The sequence below is a fragment of the Mustelus asterias genome, unplaced genomic scaffold (genome assembly GCF_964213995.1).
Source record: "Mustelus asterias unplaced genomic scaffold, sMusAst1.hap1.1 HAP1_SCAFFOLD_44, whole genome shotgun sequence".
Taxonomy (NCBI): domain Eukaryota; kingdom Metazoa; phylum Chordata; class Chondrichthyes; order Carcharhiniformes; family Triakidae; genus Mustelus; species Mustelus asterias.
In genome coordinates, this window is record NW_027590121.1 from 783672 (window position 1) to 807176 (window position 23505).

The window sequence follows — 23505 nt, forward strand, 5'->3', positions numbered from 1 at the left end:
GGGAGCATTAAGCACAGGTTAAAGAGATGTGTATTGTCTCCAGCCAGAACAGTAAGTGAGATTTTGCAAGTCCAGGCAAATTGTGGGGGTTACAGATAGTGTGACATGAACCCAAGATCCCAGTTGAGGCCGTCCTCATGTGTGCGGAACTTGGCTATCAGTCTCTGCTCAGCGACTCTGCGTTGTTGTGTCGTGAAGGCCGCCTTGGAGAATGCTTACCCGAAGATCAGAGGCCGAATGCCTGTTTTACACAGCACATGGTCATTCTGAATGGAGAATCTCTGAGTTGTACAATTCACATCATTCAGGAGCCAGATTGTCTGCTCAGAAAGAGGAAGGTTTCTGTGACACCAATGAAAAGCAACACACACACACTCACAGACACCCTCACACACAGAGTCTCACACCCTGCAAATTATCTCCTGTCACTTTTAGTCGTTTTGAAATAAATCCTGAATGAACTATAAAATCATTCAGAAGGACTTGTTGAGATTCCCCTGAAAGACATCTGTACTGTTCATTTCACTCCCTGTAGTTGTGATTTCCATATTCTCGCCACTCTTTGTGTAGAGAAATTTATCCTGGATTTCCTATAGGATTTCTTAGTGACTGTTTTATATTTATTGTCTCCAGTTTCCCAGTAACTTCATTGCAGTGTTAATCTAAGCCTACTTGTGACTAATAAATAAACTTTACTTTTTGCTCTTCCCCACAAGAGGAAACACTATTTCTGTATCTAAGCATTTTATAAATTTGAGGACCTCTGCTCAGGTTACCCCTCAGCCTTCATTTCTCAAGAAAGAAGAACTAGCCTGTCAATCCTTTCCTGATAAAAAAAACACACACGTTTTGAAAATCATTTATGGGATGTGGGCATTGCTGGCTTGGCCAGCATTTATGGCTAATCCCTGATTGCCCTTGAGAAGGTGGTGGTGAGCTGCCTTCTACATTAAAATCTCATCATATAAATCCTCTCCTTTCCAGTGCCTGGATATTTTTTTTAATAATACGGTGACCAGAATGGTATGCAGTGGTCAGTAAGATTCTTGATCAGAGAGTCACAGATTTTCCAAAAGTGGTTTGAGTTTATCCATGGTTTTAAATTAGATTCTTAGGAAGCAACAATTTAAAAATGATGCATAATAAACAGGGGGAAAAAAAGAAGACCTATGGCAGGTGAGTAACTGAGGCCCCAGCACTGATCCTGCGTTACCCAAATAGTCACTGCCTGCCAGTTGGAAAAAGACCCGTTTAATCCTACTCTTTGTTTCCTGTCTGCCAGTCAGTTTTCTACCCATCTCAGTACAACAGCCCCAATCCCATGTGCTTTACTTTTTGTGAAGAAGTTGCTGTGTTGGTGGACGAGGGGAATCGGGTTCACGTTATCTATCTCAGGGCATAATCATCAACAACTTGTATTTACACAGAGTGTTGTGGGGCTGGAGGAGGTTACTGAGATACTGAGGAACTTTGTTTTATTCATTTTTACGGAATGTAGGCGTCACTTGCTGGGCCGGCATTTCTTGCCCATCTCTAACTGCCCTCCATTTCAGAGGGCATTTGAGAGTCAACCACATTGCTGGTCTGGAGTCACATGTAGGCCAGACCAGGTAAGGACGGCAGGTATCCTTTTCCAAAGGACGTTACTGAACCAAATGGGTTTTTACGACAATTGATTAAAGGTTGAGGTTTGTCATTAGACTTTTAATTGAAGATTTTAATTGAATACAAATTTCACCATCGACTGTGGTGGGATTCGAACCTGGGTCCCCAGAGCCTTACCCTGAGTCCAGTGATAATTCCACTGTACCACTGCCTCCCCTATTCATCCAATTGTTATTGTTTATCTCAGGGCGCAGAAACAACAGAATCCAACTTTGCCGGTCACACATGAAGTCGTCTATGTTTCAGCAGGCTGTAATACTGATTAAATCCCTTCCCACACATGGAGCAGTTGAAAGGTTTTGCCCCAGTGTGAACTCGCTGGTGTCTCTGCAGGCGGGATGGATCAGTGAATCCCTTCCCACACAGGGAGCAGGTGAATGGTTCTGTCGCAGTGTGAGCTCGCTGGTGTTTCAGCATATAGGATGAATCAGTGAACCCCTTCCCACACACAGAGCAGGTGAACGGCTTCTCCCCGGTGTGAATGCGTTGGTGTCTCAGCAGGCCAGATGACTGAGCGAATCCCTTTCCACACACAGAGCACAGGAACGGCCTCTCCCCGGTGTGAATGCGATTGTGTTTCAGCAGATCATCACTTCTTTTAAAGGTCTTATTGCATTCTGAGCATTGAAAAGGTCTCTTATCAGAGTGAATGTGTTGGTGTTGATTGCAGTAGGAAAACTGAGCAAATCTTTTGCCGCAAATGGAGCAGGAGAACGGCTTCTCCCCTGTGTGAGTGCGGCGGTGTCTCCGGAGGCTGGATGACTCCGTGAAAGCCTTCCCACACACGGAGCAGCTGAATGCCTTCTCCCCGGTGTGAATAGGCCGGTGACTCAGCAGATGCTGCAAACAAGTAAATGCTTTCCCACACACAGGGCAAACGTATGGCCTCTCCCCAGTGTGAGTGCCCTGGTGTCTCAGCAGACTAATCCTTCTTTTGAAGGTCTTCTCACATTTAAAGCATTTAAAATGTCTCTTCTGAAAATGAATCTGTTGGTGAACGGTGCAGTGGGAGGACTGAGTGAATCTCTTCCCACACTGGGAGCAGCTGAATGGCCTGTCCTTGGTGTGAACTTGTTGGTGCTCAGTGAGATGCACTGAGTCGCTAAATGACTCCCCACAGTGAGAGCAGCTGAACGGTCTCTCGTGTGTGTGAAGGAGCTGGTGCTCTGCAAGGCGGGAGGACTGGCTGAACCTCTTCCCGCAGTGGGAGCAGCTGAACGGTCTCTCGTCAGTGTGAAGGAGCTGGTGTTGGGCCTGTTCCTCAGAGGTTTCAATGCTTTGCCCAGAGTCAGAGCTTTGAAGAGGCTTCTGAATAATGTGATCGAGTTGGTGAGCCAGCAGGTTGGACGAACACATGAATTTCTTCCCACACACGGAGCAGGTGAATGAACTCTCACTATTGCGAGTTCGCTGTCGTGTCAGCATGTTTTCCAGCTGATCAATCCCTCCCCACAGGAGGAGCAAGGAAACAGATTCTCACCAGTTTCCAACTGAGATGGTCAATTAAATCCCTTCAGATGTACAAATCTTCAAATCCCAATGAATTGATTGACTCTGTCTGACGTGAGATTTGTTTGTCCAGACTGCAAATCCTCCTCTTCTATTTCCTGCAAAATAAGTTTACAAAGAATTACGTGGCTGGCACGGTGGCACAGTGGTTAGTCCTCCTGCCTCACAGCGCCAGGGACCTGGGTTCGATTCCAGCCATGGTTACCTGTCTGTGTGGAGTTTACACAGTAAGGAGTTTAACAACACCAGGTTAAAGTCCAACAGGTTTATTTGGTAGCAAACGCCACTTGCTTTCGGAGCGTTGCTGTGTGGAGTTTGCATATTCTCCACTTGTTTGCGTGGGTTTCCTCCGGGTGCTCCGGTTTTCTCCCACAGTCCAAAGATATTCAGGTTAGGTGGACTGGCCATGCTAAATTATCCATTTTCCCCCCATGGTGTGTAGGTTAGGGAGATTAGTGGGGTAAATAAGTTGGGTTATGTTGTTGGGGCCTTGGTGGGATGCTCTGTCGGAGAGTTGACTTGATGGGCCAAATAGCCTCCTTCTGAACTGTGGAATTCTATGAATATATCTATCCTGGACTGACAGTGATGACTTTTGTAAATTCCCTTTGCAGGATATTGGAAAGGAGGATTTACAGCAAGAAAACACAAACCAAACATCACGTTGAGATCTGACAGTCACTCGGATCATTAGGAGCTGATTGTTATTGTCTTTGAACAGGGAAGGAGAATTGTTTGTTCTGTCTGTGACAATACACAAACAGGCCATTCGGTTTATCGAGTCTGTACTGGAGTTTATCCTCCACATGAGTCTCCTCTCATTCTGATCACCACATCTCAGCTTTTCAGTTGATTTTTCCAATCCCTTTTCTCTCATAGGCTCATATATTTTCCTTTTGAAAGCATCTAAAGTATTTGAGTCAACCACTTCCAGTCGCAGTGAGTTCCATATTCTAACAACGTCTGAAGAAAGAAACATCTCCTATTTTCCTGTTTGATTTATTTGTTGTCTGTTCATGGTTCCCAGTAATGGAAGAACCAACAAGTGGAAACATTCCATTCACATCCCCCTACTTATCCCATTCAGAAAGTCCGTATCAGAAGAGACAACATTTTTCTCTTGGTTTGAGCTTGTGTGTAAATCCTCAATTTCTAACCCCCTGTAACAAAAAATATCCAAAATCCATCACGATAGAAAATCCAGGTACAAGTAATTCAGAAAGCTATTGTTTGTTATGAGGGGAATGGAGTAAAAGCAGGGAAGTTATGTTTCAGTTGCACACGGTGAGTCTGTATCTGGAGCAATGTCTACATTATCGATTTCCTTATTTAAGGAAAAATATAAATGCATGAGAAGTTCATAGAAGGTTTAGTCGACTAACACCTGGAATAGGTGGATAGTCTGATGAGGAGCAGTGAGACAGTCTCTGCTCGAGTTTAAAAGAGTAAGAGGCAACTTAATTTAAACCTTTCAGATCCTGAAAGGTCTTGGATGTGGAGAGGAGTCATCGAGGTTTATAGCATGGAAACAGGCCTTCAGCCCAACTTGTCCATGCTGCCCCTTTTTTTAACCCCGAAACTAGTCCCAATTGCCCGCATTTGGCCCATATCCCTCTATACCCATCATACCCGTGTAACTATCTAAATGCTTTTCAAAAGAAAAAATTGTACCCGCCTCTACTACTACCTCTGGCAGTTTGCTCAAGACACTCTCCACCCTCTGTATGAAAATATTGCCCCTCTGGACCCTTTGTATCTCTCCCTTCTCACCTGAAATCTATGCCCTCTAGTTTTAGACTCCCCTACCTTTGCAAAAGGATATTGACTATCTAGCTGATCTATGGCCCTCATTATTTTATAGACCGCTATAAGATCACCCCTATGCCTCCTGCGCTCCAGAAAAAAAATTCCCAGTCTATCCAGTCTCTCCTTATAACCATCAAATCCCAGTAGCATCCTCGTAAATCTTTTCTGCACTCTTTCTCGTTTAATAACAACCTTTCTATAATAGGGTGACCAGAACTGCACGCAGTATTCCAAGTGTGGCCTTACACAAGTCTTGTACAACTTCAACAAGACGTCCCAACTCCTGTATTTAATGTTCTGACCAATGAAACCAAGCATGCCGAATGCCTTCTTCACCACTCTACCTATGAACCTGTACCCCTAGATCTCTTTGTTCTGTAACTCTCCCCAATTGCCCTACCATTAACTGAGTAAGTCCTGTCCTGGTTCAATCTACCAAAATGCATCACCTCGCATTTATCAAAATTAAACTCCATCTGCCATTCACCAGCCCACTGGATTCCCGATGCAATCCTAGGTAACCTTCTTCACTGTCCACTATGCCACCAATCCTGGTGTCATCTGCAAACTTACTAACCATACTGCAAACTTACTAACCATGCCTACTAAATTCTCATCCACATCATGAATATAAATGACAAATAACAGTGGACCCAACACCGATCCCTGAGGCACACGGCTGGTCACAGGCCTCCAGTTTGAAAAACAACCATCTACAACCACCCTCTGTCTTCTGTCATCAAGCCAATTTTGTACCTATTTGGCTACCTCACCCTGGATCCCGTGAGATTACCTTATGCAACAACTTACCATTTGATACCTTGTCAAAGGCCTTGCTAAAGTCCATGTAAAGAACATCAACTGCACTGCCCTCATCTACCTTCTTGGTTACCCATTCAAAAAACTCAATTGAATTTGTGAAACATTATTTTCCACTCACAAAGCCATGCTGAGTGTCCCTAATCAGTCCTTGCCTCTCTACATGCCTGTAGATCCTGTCTCTCAAAATACCTTCTAACAACTTGTTGGAACTGTTGTTTACTCTTATGGGAGAATCTCGGGGTCACTGTTTAAACAAGTGTTGCCCATAGAGACAGAGATTAGATATTTTTCTCTCAGTGGGTCGTGAATCTTTGGATCTCCATTCCTCTAAGGTGGGAGTAGAGATTGATTTCAATTAGATATATATCTCTTGGGGCTAAAGGGATATTATGGGGGGATGGGTGGGACAAGAGTATTGAATTTGAGGATCAGCCATGACCATAATGAATGGCAGGGCTGAATGGTCTCCTTCCGCTTCTATTTTCTATGCATGTTTCTATGTAAACATGAGGAGCTTGGGGCTGAAGGGTAACCAAAAGGCCATAAGACATAGGAGCAGAATTAGGCCACTCGGCCCATCGAGTCTGCTTCACCATTCAGTCATGGGCTGATATTTTTCTCATCCCCATTCTCCTACCTTTTCCCCATAACTCCTGATCCACTTATTAATCAAGAACCTATCTATCTCTGTCTTAAAGATACTCAATGACCTGGCCTCCACAGCCTTCTGCAGCAAAGAGTTCCACAGATTCACCACTCTCTGGTGGGCCAGTGGGCTGACAAATGGCAGATGGAGTTTGATTTAGACAAATGCGAGGTGATGCATTTTGGTAGATTGAACCAGGGCAGGACTTACTCAGTTAATGGTAGGGCATTGGGGAGAGTTACAGAACAAAGAGATCTAGGGGTACAGGTTCATAGCTCCTTGAAAGTGGAGTCACAGGTGGACAGAGTGGTGAAGAAGGCATTCGGCATGCTTGGTTTCATCGGTCAGAACATTGAATACAGGAGTTGGGATCTCTTGTTGAAGTTGTACAAGACATTGGTAAGGCCACACTTGGAATACTGTGTGCAGTTCTTGTCACCCTATTATAGAAATGATATTATTAAACTAGAAAGAGTGCAGAAAAGACTTACTAGGTTGCTACCGGGACTTGATGGATTGAGTTATAAGGAGAGGCTGAACAGACTGGGACTTTTTTCTCTGGAGCGTAGGAGGCTGAGGGGTGATCTTATAGAGGTCTATAAAATAATGAGGGGCATAGACAAGGTAGATAGTCAATATCTTTTCCCAAAGGTAGGAGAGTCTAAAACTAGAGGGCATAGGTTAAAGGTGAGAGGGGAGAGATACAAAAGTGTCCAGAGGGGCAATTTTTTCACACAGAAGGTGGTGACTGTCTGGAACAAGCTGCCAGAGGTAGTAGTAGAGGCGGACACAATTGTATCTTTTAAAAAGCATTTAGATAGTTACATGGGTATGATGGGAATAGAGGGATATGGGCCAAATGCGGGCAATTGCGATTAGCTTAGGGGTTTTAAAAAAAAAGGGTTTTTTAAAAAAAGGGCGGCATAGACAAGTTGGGCCGAAGGGCCTGTTTCCATGCTGTAAACCTCAATGACTCTGGCTGAAGAAATTCCTCCTCATCTCTGTTTGAAAGGATCGTCCCTTTAGTCTGAGGTTGTGCCTCTGGTTCTAGTTTTTCCTACGAGTGGAAACATCCTCTCCATGTCCACTCTGTCCAGGCCTCGCCGTATCCTGTAAGATTCAATAAGTTCCTCTTCAACCTTCGAAACTCCAACGAGTACAAAAGCCGTGTAACCGCTTCAGGTAACTACACAGGGATTCAACCTCTCATACTGAATATGTACATGACCCATAAACTTCTCTCGGCTGCAAACGTGAGGTGCAGCCTGGGAGTGGGTGAAGCTGTTTGAAAATCTATTGTTCATTGTTGGTATGCAAAAGGCCACGATGGGTGCATTAGGACCCGGTGGGAGCAGAAACACAAAGACCCGCCCACGCACGGTTGCGTCACCAAGACACCAGGGCATGCGCTCTGCTCCCCGCTGAATCAAGATGGCGGCCGTTAACCTGAGCTTTGTCTCGGGAAAAAGACCTGAAGCTGCAAATCCGGGACCTACGGGCTCATATTCGATATTTGAGGCCTTCAAAAGATATTTAGAAACCCTCTACGTCCATCCGCCGGTTCCATTGCCCCCTCTATGTTTCTGCATCCTTACCGGCTGCTGATGAGACAGAGGAACTTCTCTCCAGTTGCTGTCACGGCGAACGTCGTTGCTTACTGCCCATGCGCACCTCCTCCCTGCAGTGGATAGGGAACTCTTCCTATTGGTCCGGAGCTGCCGTCAATCAGTCCCCGGGCAATGTGATGTGGAGCATGCGCAGTGTCATTGCTGTCCTTGGCGCTTGTTTGTCCCGGAGAAGCGGAGTCAGCGTTAGGCGGTGGCTGGGAGGATTTGGAAACACTTTGTGGATCCGCAAACCCTTCAGAATCATTGTCAGCTCCCTGGTTTCACAGTGGTTAGCACTGCTGCTTCACAGCTCCAGGGACCTGGGTTCGATTCCCGGATTGGGTCACTGTCTGTGTGGAGTTTGCACATTCTCCTCGTGTCTGCGTGGGTTTCCTCCGGGTGCTCCGGTTTCCTCCCACAGTCCAAAGATGTGCGGGTTAGGTTGATTGGCCAGGTTAAAAATTGCCCCTTAGAGTCCTGAGATGTGTAGGTTAGAGGGATTAGTGGGTAAATATGTGGGGGTAGGGCCTGGGTGGGATTGTGGTCGGTGCAGACTCGATGGGCCGAATGGCCTCCTTCTGCACTGTAGGGTTTCTATGATTTCATTTGATTTCTGCGGGGCTTTTCCCTCCCGGGAACAGGCCCAGGTTAACGGCCCCATCCTGGCTCAGCCACTGGAGGATGGTTCACATCAGAGGATGGGGGAGGGGGACAATAAATAAGAGGTTACACTTTGGCCTCAAATCAATGAGGACTCTGATCTCTGGGAAGGAAGGAAACCCTGGGAGGTGGGCGGGGAGGATTCACAAACACCCTCTGGAGGCCCCAACACCTCCAATAAGACCCATTGGTATTATTGTCAGTCTGCAGACAGGAGCTGGAGACCTGAACCCAGTAAGGAGTCTAACAAAACCAGGTTAAAGTCCAACAGGTTTATTTGGTAGCAAATACCATTAGCTTTCGGAGGGCTCTGTGCCCTGTTTGAGAGCAGATTTCCACTCCATCTGACGAAGGAGCAGCACTCCAAAAGCTAGTGGCATTTGCTACCAAATAAACCTGTTGTACTTTAACCTGGTGGTGTTAGACTCCTTACTGGGTTTACCCCAGTCCAATGCCGGCATTTCCACATCAGAACTGAACCCAGACAGAGGAAAGGGAGGGAGAAAACTGGGAGTGGAGGAAAAGAATGGTGGAGATGGTGAGATAGATTTGGACTTCAGCCCAGGGAGGAGGGAGAGTGTGTGGGACGAGGAGATGCAGATTTGGGGGAACAAGCGGAAAAAATGTTCCAGAGAAACTAGAATTGTTTGTTCATAAGAACATAAGAAATAGGAGCAGGAGTAGGCCATCTAGCCCCACGCTCCTGCCCCGCCATTCAATAAGATCATGGCTGATCTGAAGTGGATCAGTTCCACTTACCCGCCTGATCCCCATAACCCCTAATTCCCTTACCGATCAGGAATCCATCTATCCGTGATTTAAACATATTCAACGAGGTAACCTCCACCACTTCAGTGGGAAGAGAATTCCAGAGATTCGCCACCCTCTGAGAGAAGATGAGGGTATAGTTGGGTGGATTAGCAAATTTGCTGATGACACCAAAGTCGGTGGTGTGGTAGACAGTGAGGAAGGGTGTCGTAGTCTGCAGGAAGACTTAGACAGGTTGCAAAGTTGGGCCGAGAGGTGGCGGATGGAGTTTAATGCGGAGAAGTGTGAGGTAATTCACTTTGGTAGGAATAACAGTTGTGTTGAGTATAGGGCTAACGGGAGGACTTTGAATAGTGTGGAGGAGCAGAGGGATCTAGGTGTATGTGTGCATAGATCCCTGAAAGTTGGGAATCAAGTAGATAAGGTTGTTAAGAAGGCATATGGTGTCTTGGCGTTTATTGGTAGGGGGATTGAATTTAGGAGTCGTAGCGTTATGTTGCAACTGTACACAACTCTGGTGCGGCCGCACTTGGAGTACTGTGTGCAGTTCTGGTCCCCACATTACAGGAAGGATGTGGAGGCTTTGGAGAGGGTGCAGAGGAGGTTTACCAGGATGTTGCCTGGTATGGAGGGGAGATCCTATGAGGAGAGGCTGAGGGATTTGGGATTGTTTTCGCTGGAAAGGCGGCGGCTAAGAGGGGATCTTATTGAAACATATAAGATGATTAGAGGTTTAGATAGGGTGGATAGTGATAGCCTTTTTCCTCTGATGGAGAAATCCAGCACGAGGGGGCATGGCTTTAAATTGAGGGGGGGTAGTTATAGAACCGATGTCAGGGGTAGGTTCTTTACCCAGAGGGTGGTGAGGGATTGGAATGCCCTGCCAGCATCAGTAGTAAATGCGCCTAGTTTGGGGGCGTTTAAGAGATCCGTAGATAGGTTCATGGACGAAAAGAAATTGGTTTAGGTTGGAGGGTCACAGTTTTTTTTTTAACTGGTCGGTGCAACATCGTGGGCCGAAGGGCCTGTTCTGCGCTGTAATGTTCTATGTTCTATGTTCTATGTTCCTCAACTCTGTCCTAAGCTGACCCCCCTTTATTTTGAGGCTGTGCCCTCCAGTTCTAGCTTCCTTTCTAAGTGGAAAGAATCTCTCCACCTCTCCCCTATCCAGCCCCTTCATTATCTTATAGGTCTCTATAAGATCCCCCCTCAGCCTTCTAAATTCCAACGAGTACAAACCCAATCTGTTCAGTCTCTCCTCATAATCAACACCCCTCATCTCTGGTATCAACCTGGTGAACCTTCTCTGCACTCCCTCCAAGGCCAATATAGCCTTCCGCAAATAAGGGGACCAATACTGCACACAGTATTCCAGCTGCGGCCTCACCAATGCCCTGCACAGATGCAGCAAGACATCTCTGCTTTTATATCCTATCCCCCTTGCGATATAGGCCAACATCCCATTTGCCTTCTTGATCACCTGTTGCACCTGCAGACTGGGTTGTTGCGTCTCATGCACAAGGACCCCCAGGTCCCTTTGCACAGCAGCATGTTGTAATTTTTTTCCATTTAGATAATAATCCAATTTGCTATTATTTCCTCCAAAGAGAATAACCTCACATCTGCCAGATCCTCGTCCACTCACTCAGCCTGTCCAAATCTCTCTGCAGCCCTTCTCCGCCCTCCACACGATTCACTTTTCCACTTAACTTTGTGTCGTCTGCAAACTTTGTTACCCTACACTCAGTCCCCTCCTCCAGATCGTCTATATAAATGGTAAATAGTTGAGGCCCCAGTACCGATCCCTGCGGCACGCCACTAGTTACCGTCTGCCAACCAGAAAAGCACCCATTTATTCCGACTCTCTGCTTCCTGTCTGATAGCCAATCTCCAATCCACGCTAACACCCTACCCCCCACTCCGTGTGACCCAATCTTCTTCAGCAACCTTTTGTGAGGCACCTTATCAAACACCTTTTGGAAATCCAAAAACACCGCATCCACCGGTTCCCCTCCGTCAACCGCACTAGTCACATCTTCATAAAAATCCAACAAGTTCGTCAAGCACGACTTTCCCCTCATGAATCCATGCTGCGTCTGCTTAATTGAACCATTCTTATCCAGATGGCCTGCTATTTCCTCTTTAATGATGGATTCCAGCATTTTCCCAACTACAGACGTTAAGCTAACCGGCCTGTAGTTACCCGCCTTTTGTCTATTTCCTTTTTTAAACAGCGGCGTAACATTAGCCGTTTTCCAATCCGCCGGCACTACCCCAGAATCCAACGAAATTTGATAAATAACCCCTAACGCATCCACTATTACCTCTGACATTTCTTTCAGTACCCTGGGATGCATTCCATCCGGGCCCGGGGACTTGTCCACCTTCAGTCCTGTTAGTCTACCAAGCACTGCCTCCCTGGTAACATTAATTTTATTGAGTACCTCTCCTCCTACCAACCCTCTATCGTTAATATTCGGTAAACTATTTGTGTCTTCCACCGTTAAGACCGACACAAAAAACTTATTTAAAGTTTCAGCCATTTCCTCATTTCCCACTATTAAATCCCCCCTCTCATCCTCCAAGCGTCTAACATTCACTCTTGCCACTCTATTCCTTTTTATATATTTGTAAAAGCTTTTACTATCATTTTTTATATTTAGAGCTAGCCTAGCTCCATAACCTATCTTTCCTTTCTTTATCACTTTCTTAGTCGTTCTTTGTTGTTTCTGAAAGTTTTCCCAATCTTCCAATTCTCCACTATTTTTGGCCACTCTGTACGCATCGGTCTTTAATTTAATACTCTCCTTAATTTCCTTCGTTATCCACGGCTGGTTATCCCTTTTTTTACAGCCCTTTTTTATCACCGGAATATATTGTTGCTGAGTACTGAAAAGGATCTCCTTAAAAATCCTCCACTGTTCCTCAGCTGTCCTACCTACCAGTCTGCTCTCCCAGTCCACCTTAGCCAATTCAGCCCTCATCCTATCGTACTTCCCTCTGTTCAAACAGAGGACAGTGGTGTGGGACCCTACTTTCTCCTCTTCCATTTATATCAGAAATTCGACCATATTGTGATCACTTGACCCAAGAGGATCCTTCACAAGAACATCCTTAGTTCTACCTACCTCGTTACACATTACCAGATCTAAGATAACTCGTTCCCTCGTCGGTTCTGTAACATACTGTTCAAGGTAACTATCCCGACAGCATTCGAAGAACTCTTCCTCCATCCCACCCCTTCCAACTTGAGTCAAATAAAATGAGACATGCTGCAGAAGCTTTTTCACTTTACATGACAGATACAAGAATAGCAAATTTCAAAGGGAACAACAATTTATTCTGTATGAAAAGAAGTTGCTGATGGGTTGGGAAGTTGACTTTGGCTGAGTCATTGCAATGTGGAATGCTCCAGAGAACGGTTTGTTCCTCCGTGCTTTTGTTTAATTGGAAAATTGAAAGGAGGGAGATGGCAAATAACTCACACCAATTGCTGGGAATTGTCGAAAGAATGAACCGCACATGAAGCTCGTTCTCAGAAAATAACTGGATGGAACAGCACAAAGTGGATTGAAGAACTTCCACTGGTTCTCATGAGTATCTGGAGTAGGTCCCTATTAGCCCCATCGAACCACATGAGTGTGGAGACCAAGTGAGGGTAAGAAATTGTGCAAAGGGAGATGTGTTTGGACCCCTGTATAAGGGACCATACACTACAGTGGATAAGGTCAGTTGTATTGAATATGCAAACGGGCGGCATGGTGGGGCACAGTGGTTAGCATTGCTGCTTCACAGCGCCAGGGACCCGGGTTCAATTCCTGGCTTGGGTACTATATGCGGAGTTTGCACTTTCACCGCGTGTCTGCGTGGGTTTCCTCCGGGTGCTCCAGTTTCCTCCCACAGTCCGAAAGACGTGCTGGTTAGTTGAATTGGCCATACTAAATTCTCCCCCAGTGTACCTGAACAGGCACGGATTTTCACAGGAACTTCATTGCAGTGTTAATATAAGCCTATTTGTGGCACAAATAAAATAATAAACGTTTTTGCTAAAAAGTCAAATGGTTTTCTCATAACTCGGTGAAGCTCAGAGTCCCAGATAACGGAAGAAGCTGAGAAGGATCAGGACTGTTACGTACACGGTGAAGAATATGCTGCGGACCTGGGACAATGATGAAAAAGAAGTGAAAAGTGCACCTGTACCATGGCTATTGTATCAGGAGGACGTTAAGATGGAAGCTCAATCCCCCTCAGCATCTTCATCTGGATGTTATCCAAAACCACATTAGGAAGGGGAATGATATCCAAAATGTCAGACAGGTAACGGAGTATAATGAATGATGCTGCAACAGCTTTTAACACCAGGGTTGTTAATACCATTAACTTAGCCACTCTTAAGGTCGGAACTTAACCACACATTTACAACATATGGTCAGGCCCTAAAGTCTCACGTACAAATGATCAATCAAATTATTAAAGAAAGTAAAATTGTATTAAGTGAATCTACTGAATGTATAATGTATGGATCTTGGTTGGTGGAACAAGCCAGAGAGATGATATAGTATATTGCTAAAGGAAGATGCACTGCAGCAATTCACCAAGGCTCCTGAGGCAGCACCTTCCAAAGCCACAACCACTTCCATCTAAAAGGACAAGGACAGAAGATAAAAGCAAAATACTGCCGATGCAGGAATGTGAAACAAAAACAGAATATGGTGGAAAATCTCAGCAGGTCGGACAGCACCTGGGGGGAGTGAATAGACCCAATGCTTTGAGTCCAGATGACCCTTCATCGGAAGGGCAGAAAATACATGGGAATACCACCACCTGCAAGTTCCCTCCAAGCCATTCACCATCCTAAATTGGAAATGTATCACCGTTCCTTCACAGTCACCGGGTCATAATCCTGGAATTCCCTCCCTAACGGCATTGTGGGTGAACCCACAGCACATGGACTGCAGGGTTTCAAGAAGGCAGCTCACCGCCACCTTCTCAAGGGCAGCTGGGGATGGGCGATAAATGCTGGCCAGCCAGCGCTGCCCATGTCCATGAATCAATTAAAGAAAATGGTTCCCTTGTAGTTAACAGACCAACACCTAAAGGCTATGCCCACTTATCCATATAATATGATTATGTGTCAGGTTAGAGAGCTGGTACAGGTACAGTCAGTGATACATCAGTGTGAATGGTTCAATAGGAGGAATACTACTCCATTCAATCCAGAGACACTTTCTGATTTTGCTCATTTCTTTGTCATTCTTGTTGAGCCAGTGTGACGGCCTGAGCAATTCAAACCCGATGAGCTGAGTGGGTGTTCACTGCATCACAGATCTGATCTTGTCCCAAAGCCTTTCCACACTGTCTTCACTGGAGTCTGTGAGAGTGAGGTGGGAAGAAAGCTACACCTGCAATTGGTCTGAATCATAGAATCCCTACAGTGCAGAAGGAGGCCATTTGACCCATCGAGTGTGTACCGACCACAATCCCACCCAGGCCCTATTCCTGTAACGCCACATATTTACCCTGCTAATCCCCCTGACACTAAGGGGCAATTTAGCACAGCCAATCAACCTAGCCCACACATCTTTGGACTGTGGGAGGAAACCAGGGCACCTGGAGGAAACCCACGCAGACACGGGGAGAATGTGCAAACTCCACACAGACAGTGACCCGAGGCCAGAATTGAACCTGGGCCCCCTGTGTGTGGAGTTTGCACATTCTCCTCGTGTCTGCGTGGGTTTCCTCCGGGTGTTCCGGTTTCCTCCCACAGTCCAAAAATGTGCGGGTTAGGTTGATTGGCCATGCTAAAATTGCCCCTTAGTGTCCTGAGATGCGTAGGTTAGAGGGATTAGCGGGTAAATATGTAGGGATAAGGGGGTAGGGGTGGGGTGGGATTGTGGTTGGTGCAGACTCGATGGGCCAAATGGCCTCTTTCTGTACTGTAGGGCTTCTATGATTTCCCTGGTGCTGTGAGGCAGTGGTGCTGAACACTGTGCCACTGTGCCGCCCGTTCTCTTACCCCTCTATCCTGGAGAATGTGAATGTGAAATCTTCTCCTGAGTAGCACAGGAGTGAAGGGGACTTTTAAAGAAAACACTTCAAAACACTCGCAAGCTCTGTTTGAAATGCAGCGACCTTACCAGCGACTCATATATCCAATATTGAAATAAGAAACAGGGTTTTGAATTTTGTGTGTGTAAATCCTTCCCTTCTAACCCAGATAAAATTAATTTACAAAATCCATCCCAGTCAATCCAGGATAGGAATTCACAACATTCTCTCCTGTTGACAGGGAGCACCGTGCACATGCACTGCTCTGCATTAAACAATGAAAGGTGTGTTGGGTTTGCATGGACAGAATATCCTGCAGATGCTTCAAATCTGAAATAAAAATAGTCAAAGCCCCAAATAGTCAACAGGCCCGGCAGCTTCTGTGGAGACAGAAACAGAGTGAAACATACAGTCAAACACCCACATGAATCCGGAGCAGCAGTGGCCCCTCTGCTCCAGCATTTGATAAGATCCTGGCTGATCTGATTGCGACCACAACTCCACTTTCCTGTCTACCTCCATCCTTTCCTTACCTTTTCTCCCCCTTTTATTTCCCTTCCCCCCTTTTCCCATTTTACCTCTCTTCTTCCCATTCCCTCTACCCCTCCCCCCACATCTTCATCTGTCACAGCTGATTTCAGCTTCTCTGCCGTTGGCCATTCACACCCTTTATTCTCTCGATGGACTGCAATTAGCAGCTCTTTACCCGAGTTTCTGTGGCTGTGACTCATTTTTCATTCCCTCACCCTGCAGTATAAATATCTCCCACTTTCTATGCCTTTTAGCTTTGACAAAGGGTCATCTGGAGTCGAAACGTCCACTCTTTTCTCACTTTATAGATGCTGCCAGATCTGCTGAGATTTTCCAGCATTTTCTCTTTTGGTTTCAGATTCCAGCATCCGCAGTAATTTGCTTTTATCCATTTACTCAGTCTTAAAAACATTCAATGACTCTGTCTTCACTGCTCTCTGGGGAAGAGAAACCAAAGACCCTCTGAGAGAAAAAAACATTTCAATCTCTCTGTCTCAAACATCTCAAGTCTAGTTCGCTCTCCAGTGCCACCCAGAGAAAGCCAGGCCTGTGAAGGAGGGAGAGAGGGAGATGGAGAAGAACAAAATGAAAGGTCTGCAAACTGACAAAATGATTCACGGCTCAATACCAAAGCGAGTGGTAATGGGACAAGTAAAGTCACAAAAGATGTTCTGGATGAGGTGTGAATAGCAGCAGTCTGAATACGAAGTAAAGAAAACAAGAGGTGAAAAAAGCAACAACGAAACACAGAACGCAAAGGGGGCAGAGAATGTGGTGTAAAATTGTTGAACTCAGTTTTGTTCCGAAGGTTGTAAGATACCTCTTTCAGTTGCGGGAAATATATTTCCCAGTTCGATGACAGGTCACATTCAGTCTGTTTCTCTCTCCACAGAGGCTGCCTGACTTGTTGAGTGTTTCCAGCCAAAACAGAAAATGCTGGAAAATCTCAGCAGGTCTGGCAGCATCGGTAAATAGAGAAAAGAGCTGCCGTTTCGAGTCCAGATGACTCTCTTGACAAAAGCAACAATTTGCTTTCATTCATGAGTATTCCCAGCGTTTTCTGTTTTATGTCACAGAGAATGTGTAAGAATTGTCACACCCGGAACAGATGTCTCTTCCTCGGGACACTCCAGCTCGGGTCAGGGTGGGGGGATAATGTTCACTGTTTTATATTTGTGTCTGGCGCGAATAATACCTTAGATTAAACGGAGAAGTTTTTTTAAACTGAGGAGAGTAACTGCATTTGGGCGCTGACTTTAAACAACGTTAACCAGCCCGGGCTGCTGGAGAAACATTTAGGGATTTGTGAGCAGTCAGTTCCGGCTGGTTTGAAGTGAAATCCTGTCGGTGCTGCGGCAAATCTGAACTCAAACCAGACAAACTGGAACCGCTGGGTTAGAGATTCCGGGTGTTGGGATGTGGAGGCTGGGGGAGGGGGAGATGGCGGTAAAACTCTGAGCCTGAGTTTAGACAGGGTGAGTGGGGTAAAGGGGAGGAGTGACAGTTAATGTGGGATTCAGGGGCAATAGCAGAAGGTGGGAATCTCTGGAAAAGAGCAATGGGGGTAAAGGCCTTCACAGAATGTTTGTTTAAATGAAGATAAAAGCAAAACACTGCGGATGCTGGAATCTGAAACATAAACAGAAAATGCTGGAAAATCTCAGCAGGTTTGACAGCATCTGTGGAGAGAGAATGGAGTTAATGCTTCCAGTCTGGATGATCACAGATGTGATCAGACCTGCTGAGGTTTTCCAGCACTTTCTGTTTTTGATTAACTGAAGGTTCAGCAGGTAAACAAGCAGCGAGTTCACACACACTGAACCCAGGGGAAGAGGTGACCCAGGATAAGGTACAGGCGCAGCTCAGTGAGGCTCTGCAATGTCCATCAACACATCCACATTGAGAGCTTAGAGCGCCAAGGGGGAGGGGAAGGAGAGACTATTTGGGACACAGCAGGAGGTCACCCCTCCCCCCACTCTGTGGTTCCACATCCCTCCCACACCTGGACAGGGTTGGCTCAAGGTGCAGGAAGCTGCAAGCTGAGAGGCTGAGCTGTGAACTGGACGGGGTTGGGGCTTTGAGTGACAGCCCTGGGGCTATATCAGGACAGGAACTGCCACAGATTCTCCCTTTTTTCCGTGGAGCTGTGTTGGTGAGTGTTGGTGCACTCTGGTTTCTCTTGATCCTATAAATATTTTAGTGTAACCTCTGTCTCGCTGTCTTGGTAATGGGGGTGGGTTGTACATTGCTGTGCGTGTTGACGAGATAACCTGTCCTCAGCTAGTTTCGGTCTGCAGATTCCATTTCTCAGCCCAGTCTGCTGCTCTGTCTCTGTCTCTCTGTACTTTGCTGCAGTGCTCCACGTTCTGAGCAACATCCAGCCCATTGTTATCGCCTGGAAAAAGCGGCAAACTGCCTTCACTGGTTAACATTTTTGCCTCACAGCGCCAGGGACCCGGGTTCAATGCCAGCCTCGGGTCACTGTCTGTGTGGAGTTTGTGCATTGTCCCCGTGTCTGCGTGGGTTTCCTCCGGGTGCTCCGGTTTCCTTCCACCGTCCAAAGATGTGCAGGTTAAGTGGATTGACCATGCTTACAATTGTCCCTTAGTGTCCCACCATGTATAGGTTCTAATCTGATTTATTATTGTCACATGTACTGGAATAGAGTGAGAAGTAATATTTCTTCCGTACTATGCAGGCAAAACGTACGTTGAGAAAGTACATGGGGGAAAGGAAAAACGTAGGGTGCAGAACATATTGTTGCAGTTACCGGTAGGGTGAAGAGAAAGGTCAGTCGGGGGATTAACAGGGAAAATGCGTGAGGTTACAGGGATAGGGGGCGTGCTTGGGAAAGGTGCTCAGCCGTAAGTTCAGTCCACACTCAATGGGTCCAATGGCCTCCTTCTGTGTTGTAAGGATTCTGTGATTAGTGAATTACGGTGAACAACCATTGAATAGAGGGGTTTCTGGGGCGCAGAGCATTGTGGGAATTGTGACCGCCATTAGTCAGTGCCTGACTCTAAATGTTTCATTGCAGTCTGAGGGCAAGTCAGCAACCTGAGCTCTCAATTCTGTTTGTCACTCCTCAGAGACTGCCTGGCCTGCTGAATATCATAAGAAGTCTCACAACACCAGATTAAAGTCCAACAGATTTATTTGGTAGCAAAATCCACTAGCTTTCGGAGCGCTGCTCCTTCGTCAGGTGAGTGGGAGTTCTTTTCATAAACTCAATTTACAAAATAATTATTGGAATGCGAGTCTTTACAGGTAATCAAGTCTTAAAGGTACAGACAATGTGAGTGGAGAGAGGGTTAAGCACAGGTTAAAGAGGTGTGTATTGTCTCCAGACAGGACAGTTCATGAGATTTTGTAAGTCCAGGCAAGTCGTGGGGATTACAGATAGTGTGACATGACCCCAAGATCCTGGGTGAGGCCGTCCTCATGTGTGCGGAACTTGGCTATCAGTCTCTGCTCAGCGACTCTGCGCTGTCATGTGTCATGAAGGCCACCTTGGAGAACGCTTACCCGAAGATCAGAGGCCGATGATCTTCAGGTAAGCATTCTCCAAGGCGGCCTTCACGACACACGACAGCGCAGAGTCACTGAGAAGAGACTGATAGCCAAGTTCCGCACACATGAGGACGGCCCCAACCGGGATCTTGGGGTCATGTCACACTATCTGTAATCCCCACGACTTGCCTGGACTTGCAAAATCTCATGAACTGTCCTGTCTGGAGACAATACACATCTCTTTAACCTGTGCTTAACCCTCTCTCCACTCACATTGTCTGTACCTTTAAGACTTGATCCCCTGTAAAGTCTCGCATTCCAATCATTATTTTGTAAATTGAGTTTGTGTCTTTATATGCCCTGTTTGTGAAAAACTCCCACTCACCTGATGAAGGAGCAGCACTCCGAAAGCTAATGGATTTTTTTACCAAATAAACCTGTTGGACTTTAACCTGGTGTTGTGAGACTTCTTACACTGTTTACCCCAGTCCAATGCCAGCATCTCCACATCACTGCTGAATATCTCCAAGATTTATTCTCTTTATTCCAGATACAATCTCTACAGAGTTTTGTTCCAGTACATGTAGGTTAGGGGGATTAGTGGGTAAATATGGAGGGATATGGGGTAGGGCCTGGGTGGGATTGTGGTCGGTGCAGACTTGATGGGCCAAATGGCCTCTTTCTGCACTGTAGGGTTTCTATGTTCTATTGTTTTATTGTATCGAGATTAGAAACACAGGCTGACTAGTTCGGAGCCAGTTTGAATCAGGCTGCGTGTTGGATGCAGAACTCAGTCCCTGGCCTCCTATGGCGACCAGAACTGGACGCAGTCGGCCGCATTTGGAAGACTGCGTCCAGTTCTGGTCGCCACACTACCAGAAGGACGTGGAGGCTTTGGAGAGAGTACAGAGGAGGTTTACCAGGATGTTGCCTGGTATGGAGGGGCTTGGTTATGAGGAGAGATTGGGGAAACTGGGGTTGTTCTCCTTGGAAAGACGGAGGATGAGGGGAGACTTAATAGAGGTGTATAAAATTATGAAAGGCATAGATAGGGTGAACGGTGGGAAGCTTTTCCCCGGGTCGGTGGTGACGTTCACGAGGGGTCATAGGTTCAAGGTGAAGGTGGGGAGGTTTAACACAGATATCAGAAGGACATATTTTACACAGAGGGTTGTGGGGGCCTGGAATGTGTTGCCGGGCAAGGTGGTGGAGGCGGACACACTGGGAACGTTTAAGACTTATCTAGACAGCTATATGAACGGAGTGGGAATGGAGGGATACAAAAGAGTGGTCTAGTTTGGACCAGGGAGCGGCGCGGGCTAATTGTTCTTTGTTTCTCATTTCAAGGCTTCATTCTATGATCATCTTGCTGGTGCCAGTACAGAGCGAGACTGCGGATAGTTGGGAACCTGTCTCGGGGGCAGGGAATTCATATGGTGTTTGTAAAACAGAAGTGGAAATGAATAGGGTTGGGAAGCATTTTCTGATCAGGGCCAGTGTGATCTCCTGGACTCGTTTCGATCGCCTCAGGGGGTCGGAGAGGAATTTCCCAGATTTTTTTCCCCATATTGGCCCTGGGGTTTTCACTCTGGGTTTTCGCCTCTCCCTGGAGATCACATGGTCTGGAATGGGGGGGTGGGGGTGAGTTAATAGGTTGTGATGAACAAAGCATCGTAGCTGTGAGGGACAGCTCGGTGGATAGGATATTAGGATGTAGATAGGCTGGAAAATTGGGCGGGGATCCTGGATTCAGGATTCAATCCTGGACCGGGGAGCGGCGCGGGCTTGGAGGGCCGAAGGGCCTGTTCCTGTGCTGTATTGTTCTTTGAGTGTTTTTGTTATTGTTGCTTCAGTCTGAACTCTATTTATAACCTGTCTCTGTGGGCTCTCTCTCAATCCACTTTTTCTCTGTTTCAAATCAATTTCACAGGAACTAGGATGAGACGATTTGCAGTGAGGAAACAAGAAATAAATATCATATCAGAATCTGACAGTCATCTCATTTATCGTAACTGAATATCAGTGGATTTTGAACATGGAAGGAAAACGCACCGTTCACAGTGGAGAGAAACCATACATGTGTTCTGTGTGTGGACGAGACTTCAGCCGATCATCTGGCCTATCGAGACACAAGTGCAGTCACTCCATGGAAAAACTGTGGAAATGTGTGGACTGTGGAAAGGAATTCAATTACCCATTCCAGCTGAAAATTCATTGGCGCATTCACACTGGGGAGAGGCCATTCACCTGCTCTGAGTGTGGCAAAGGATTTACTGAGTCAGGAAATCTGGTGTCACACCAGCGCATTCACACTGGGGAAAGGCCATTCATCTGCTCAGAGTGTGGGAAGGGCTTCACTCGGTCATCCAACCTGCTGACACATCAGCGGGTTCACACTGATGAGAGGCCTTTTAAATGCTCAGACTGTGGGAAGTGCTACAAAAGTTCTGATGCACTCATGTCCCATCAACGTATTCACACTGACGAGAGACCATTCAGGTGCTCTCACTGTGGGACTAGGTTCAGGCATTCATGTAACCTCATTGTACACCAGCGCACCCACACTGGGGAAAGGCCATTCACCTGCTCTCAGTGTGGGAAGGGATTCAGTCAGTCCTCCAATCTGCTGACACACCAGCGAGTTCACACTGGGGAGAGGCCATTCATCTGCTCTGAATGTGGGAAGGGATTCACTCAGGCATTCCACCTGCTTAGACACCAAATAATTCACAAGTAACCACAGTGATTGGAATCTGCTGTTAATCCTATCCATGACTGTAATGTGTTAATTGGATTTTTGCTGATAATGAACTCCAGCCAGTTGTGTGGTTTAATATTCTGAATAGAAGTCAAAATAAACCAGCTTTGTGTTTAATACTGTGTTGAATCTTTTTCACATCATCAACATATCTGAATTCCTTTTTGAAGTGCTCTCTCATGTCGGAATACTTTTAAACTTTAGGTTGAAATTGCGATTGGGAAATTAGATTAAATGTGTTTATTCCACAATTGCTTCTCTGAAATTCCCCAGAACACCCAACTTCTGCCTTCCCGCATTGTTGCTGTACGTTCTGTAAAAGGGAAGATGAAACAGAGGAGTCTCAATCTAATCCGCACTCTCATTAATCTGTTCTAGTGTCATTGCATTCTCTCACGTCATTTACATGTTTCCCAATGTTGGAGACCTGCCTTTCAGTGAGCAGAAATATCCCAATCTGGGATTTAATCAATGTGCCCATTAGGAAAATCACTTTATTGTTAAGGGCACGGGTGGGAATGAATTCCCTGGTCTTGTTATTGTCAGGCGGAAGCCCTGGCTTACGAATTGTGTCAGAAAACATTTCACAGATATACAAAATGAGAATGAACATTGATGGTAACTTGTTCCCAGGGATTGTTTTAAATAGCACAATGGCAACCTTGCGAAATGCATATGTTCTATAAACTGTCCGTTAGGCAGCAAAATACTCTGACCAAACAGACCCTTTGAGCAAAGCGACCTCGAAACGGACAGTCAAGATGGGGAAAGTGCTACACAGTAATTACACGAGCAAGGAAATATCATCAAAGGACTGAGCATGAGTGAACGAAGCATAACTGTATTTTTAGTATAGTTGCAAGTTAAAAACCCAACTGCGGCACAGCTGTTCAGGTTGAGTGTTCTGTTTTGATTTGATATTTCATTTATGATCTTGTGACTCTTTCTGTGGACACGATATAATTGTTTCTGTTTATCGGTGCGGGAGCGCCCTCTGCTGATCTCTAACCGGAACCCCCAGTCTGGGGTTTTTGGGCGGAGTTCGCTGTATTTCTGCACCAGTGTGAACTCCATGGCACAGAAATACACGGCGCTGTCAGGCAGAAGAGCCCTGGCGATTTTTAAAGGAACAGTGTTGTTTCCTTTGTGCAAAGCAGCCGAGAACCTATCTGACA

At 46.1% G+C, this 23505-nt stretch overlaps 3 protein-coding genes across 3 annotated transcripts in view; 1 reads left to right on the plus strand and 2 right to left on the minus strand.

The window, feature by feature from the left end:
- The window catches only part of LOC144482979 (uncharacterized), a 62933-nt gene extending 54850 nt beyond the window's left edge, over nt 1–8083 (minus strand). Inside the window, 2 exon segments of the mRNA XM_078201807.1 lie at nt 1891–3272; nt 8044–8083. Coding sequence (XP_078057933.1) covers nt 1891–3090 — 1200 coding nt within the window. The 5' untranslated portion in view covers nt 3091–3272; nt 8044–8083.
- Nucleotides 1–23505, minus strand: part of LOC144483022 (uncharacterized) — a 1062789-nt gene that overhangs the window by 72587 nt on the left and 966697 nt on the right. The window lies entirely within an intron of this gene.
- On the plus strand, nt 21508–22309 carry LOC144482980 (uncharacterized). Its single transcript, XM_078201808.1, has one exon. It carries the CDS (start codon nt 21608–21610, stop codon nt 22307–22309), a length of 702 nt encoding a protein of 233 aa, XP_078057934.1. The 5' UTR covers nt 21508–21607.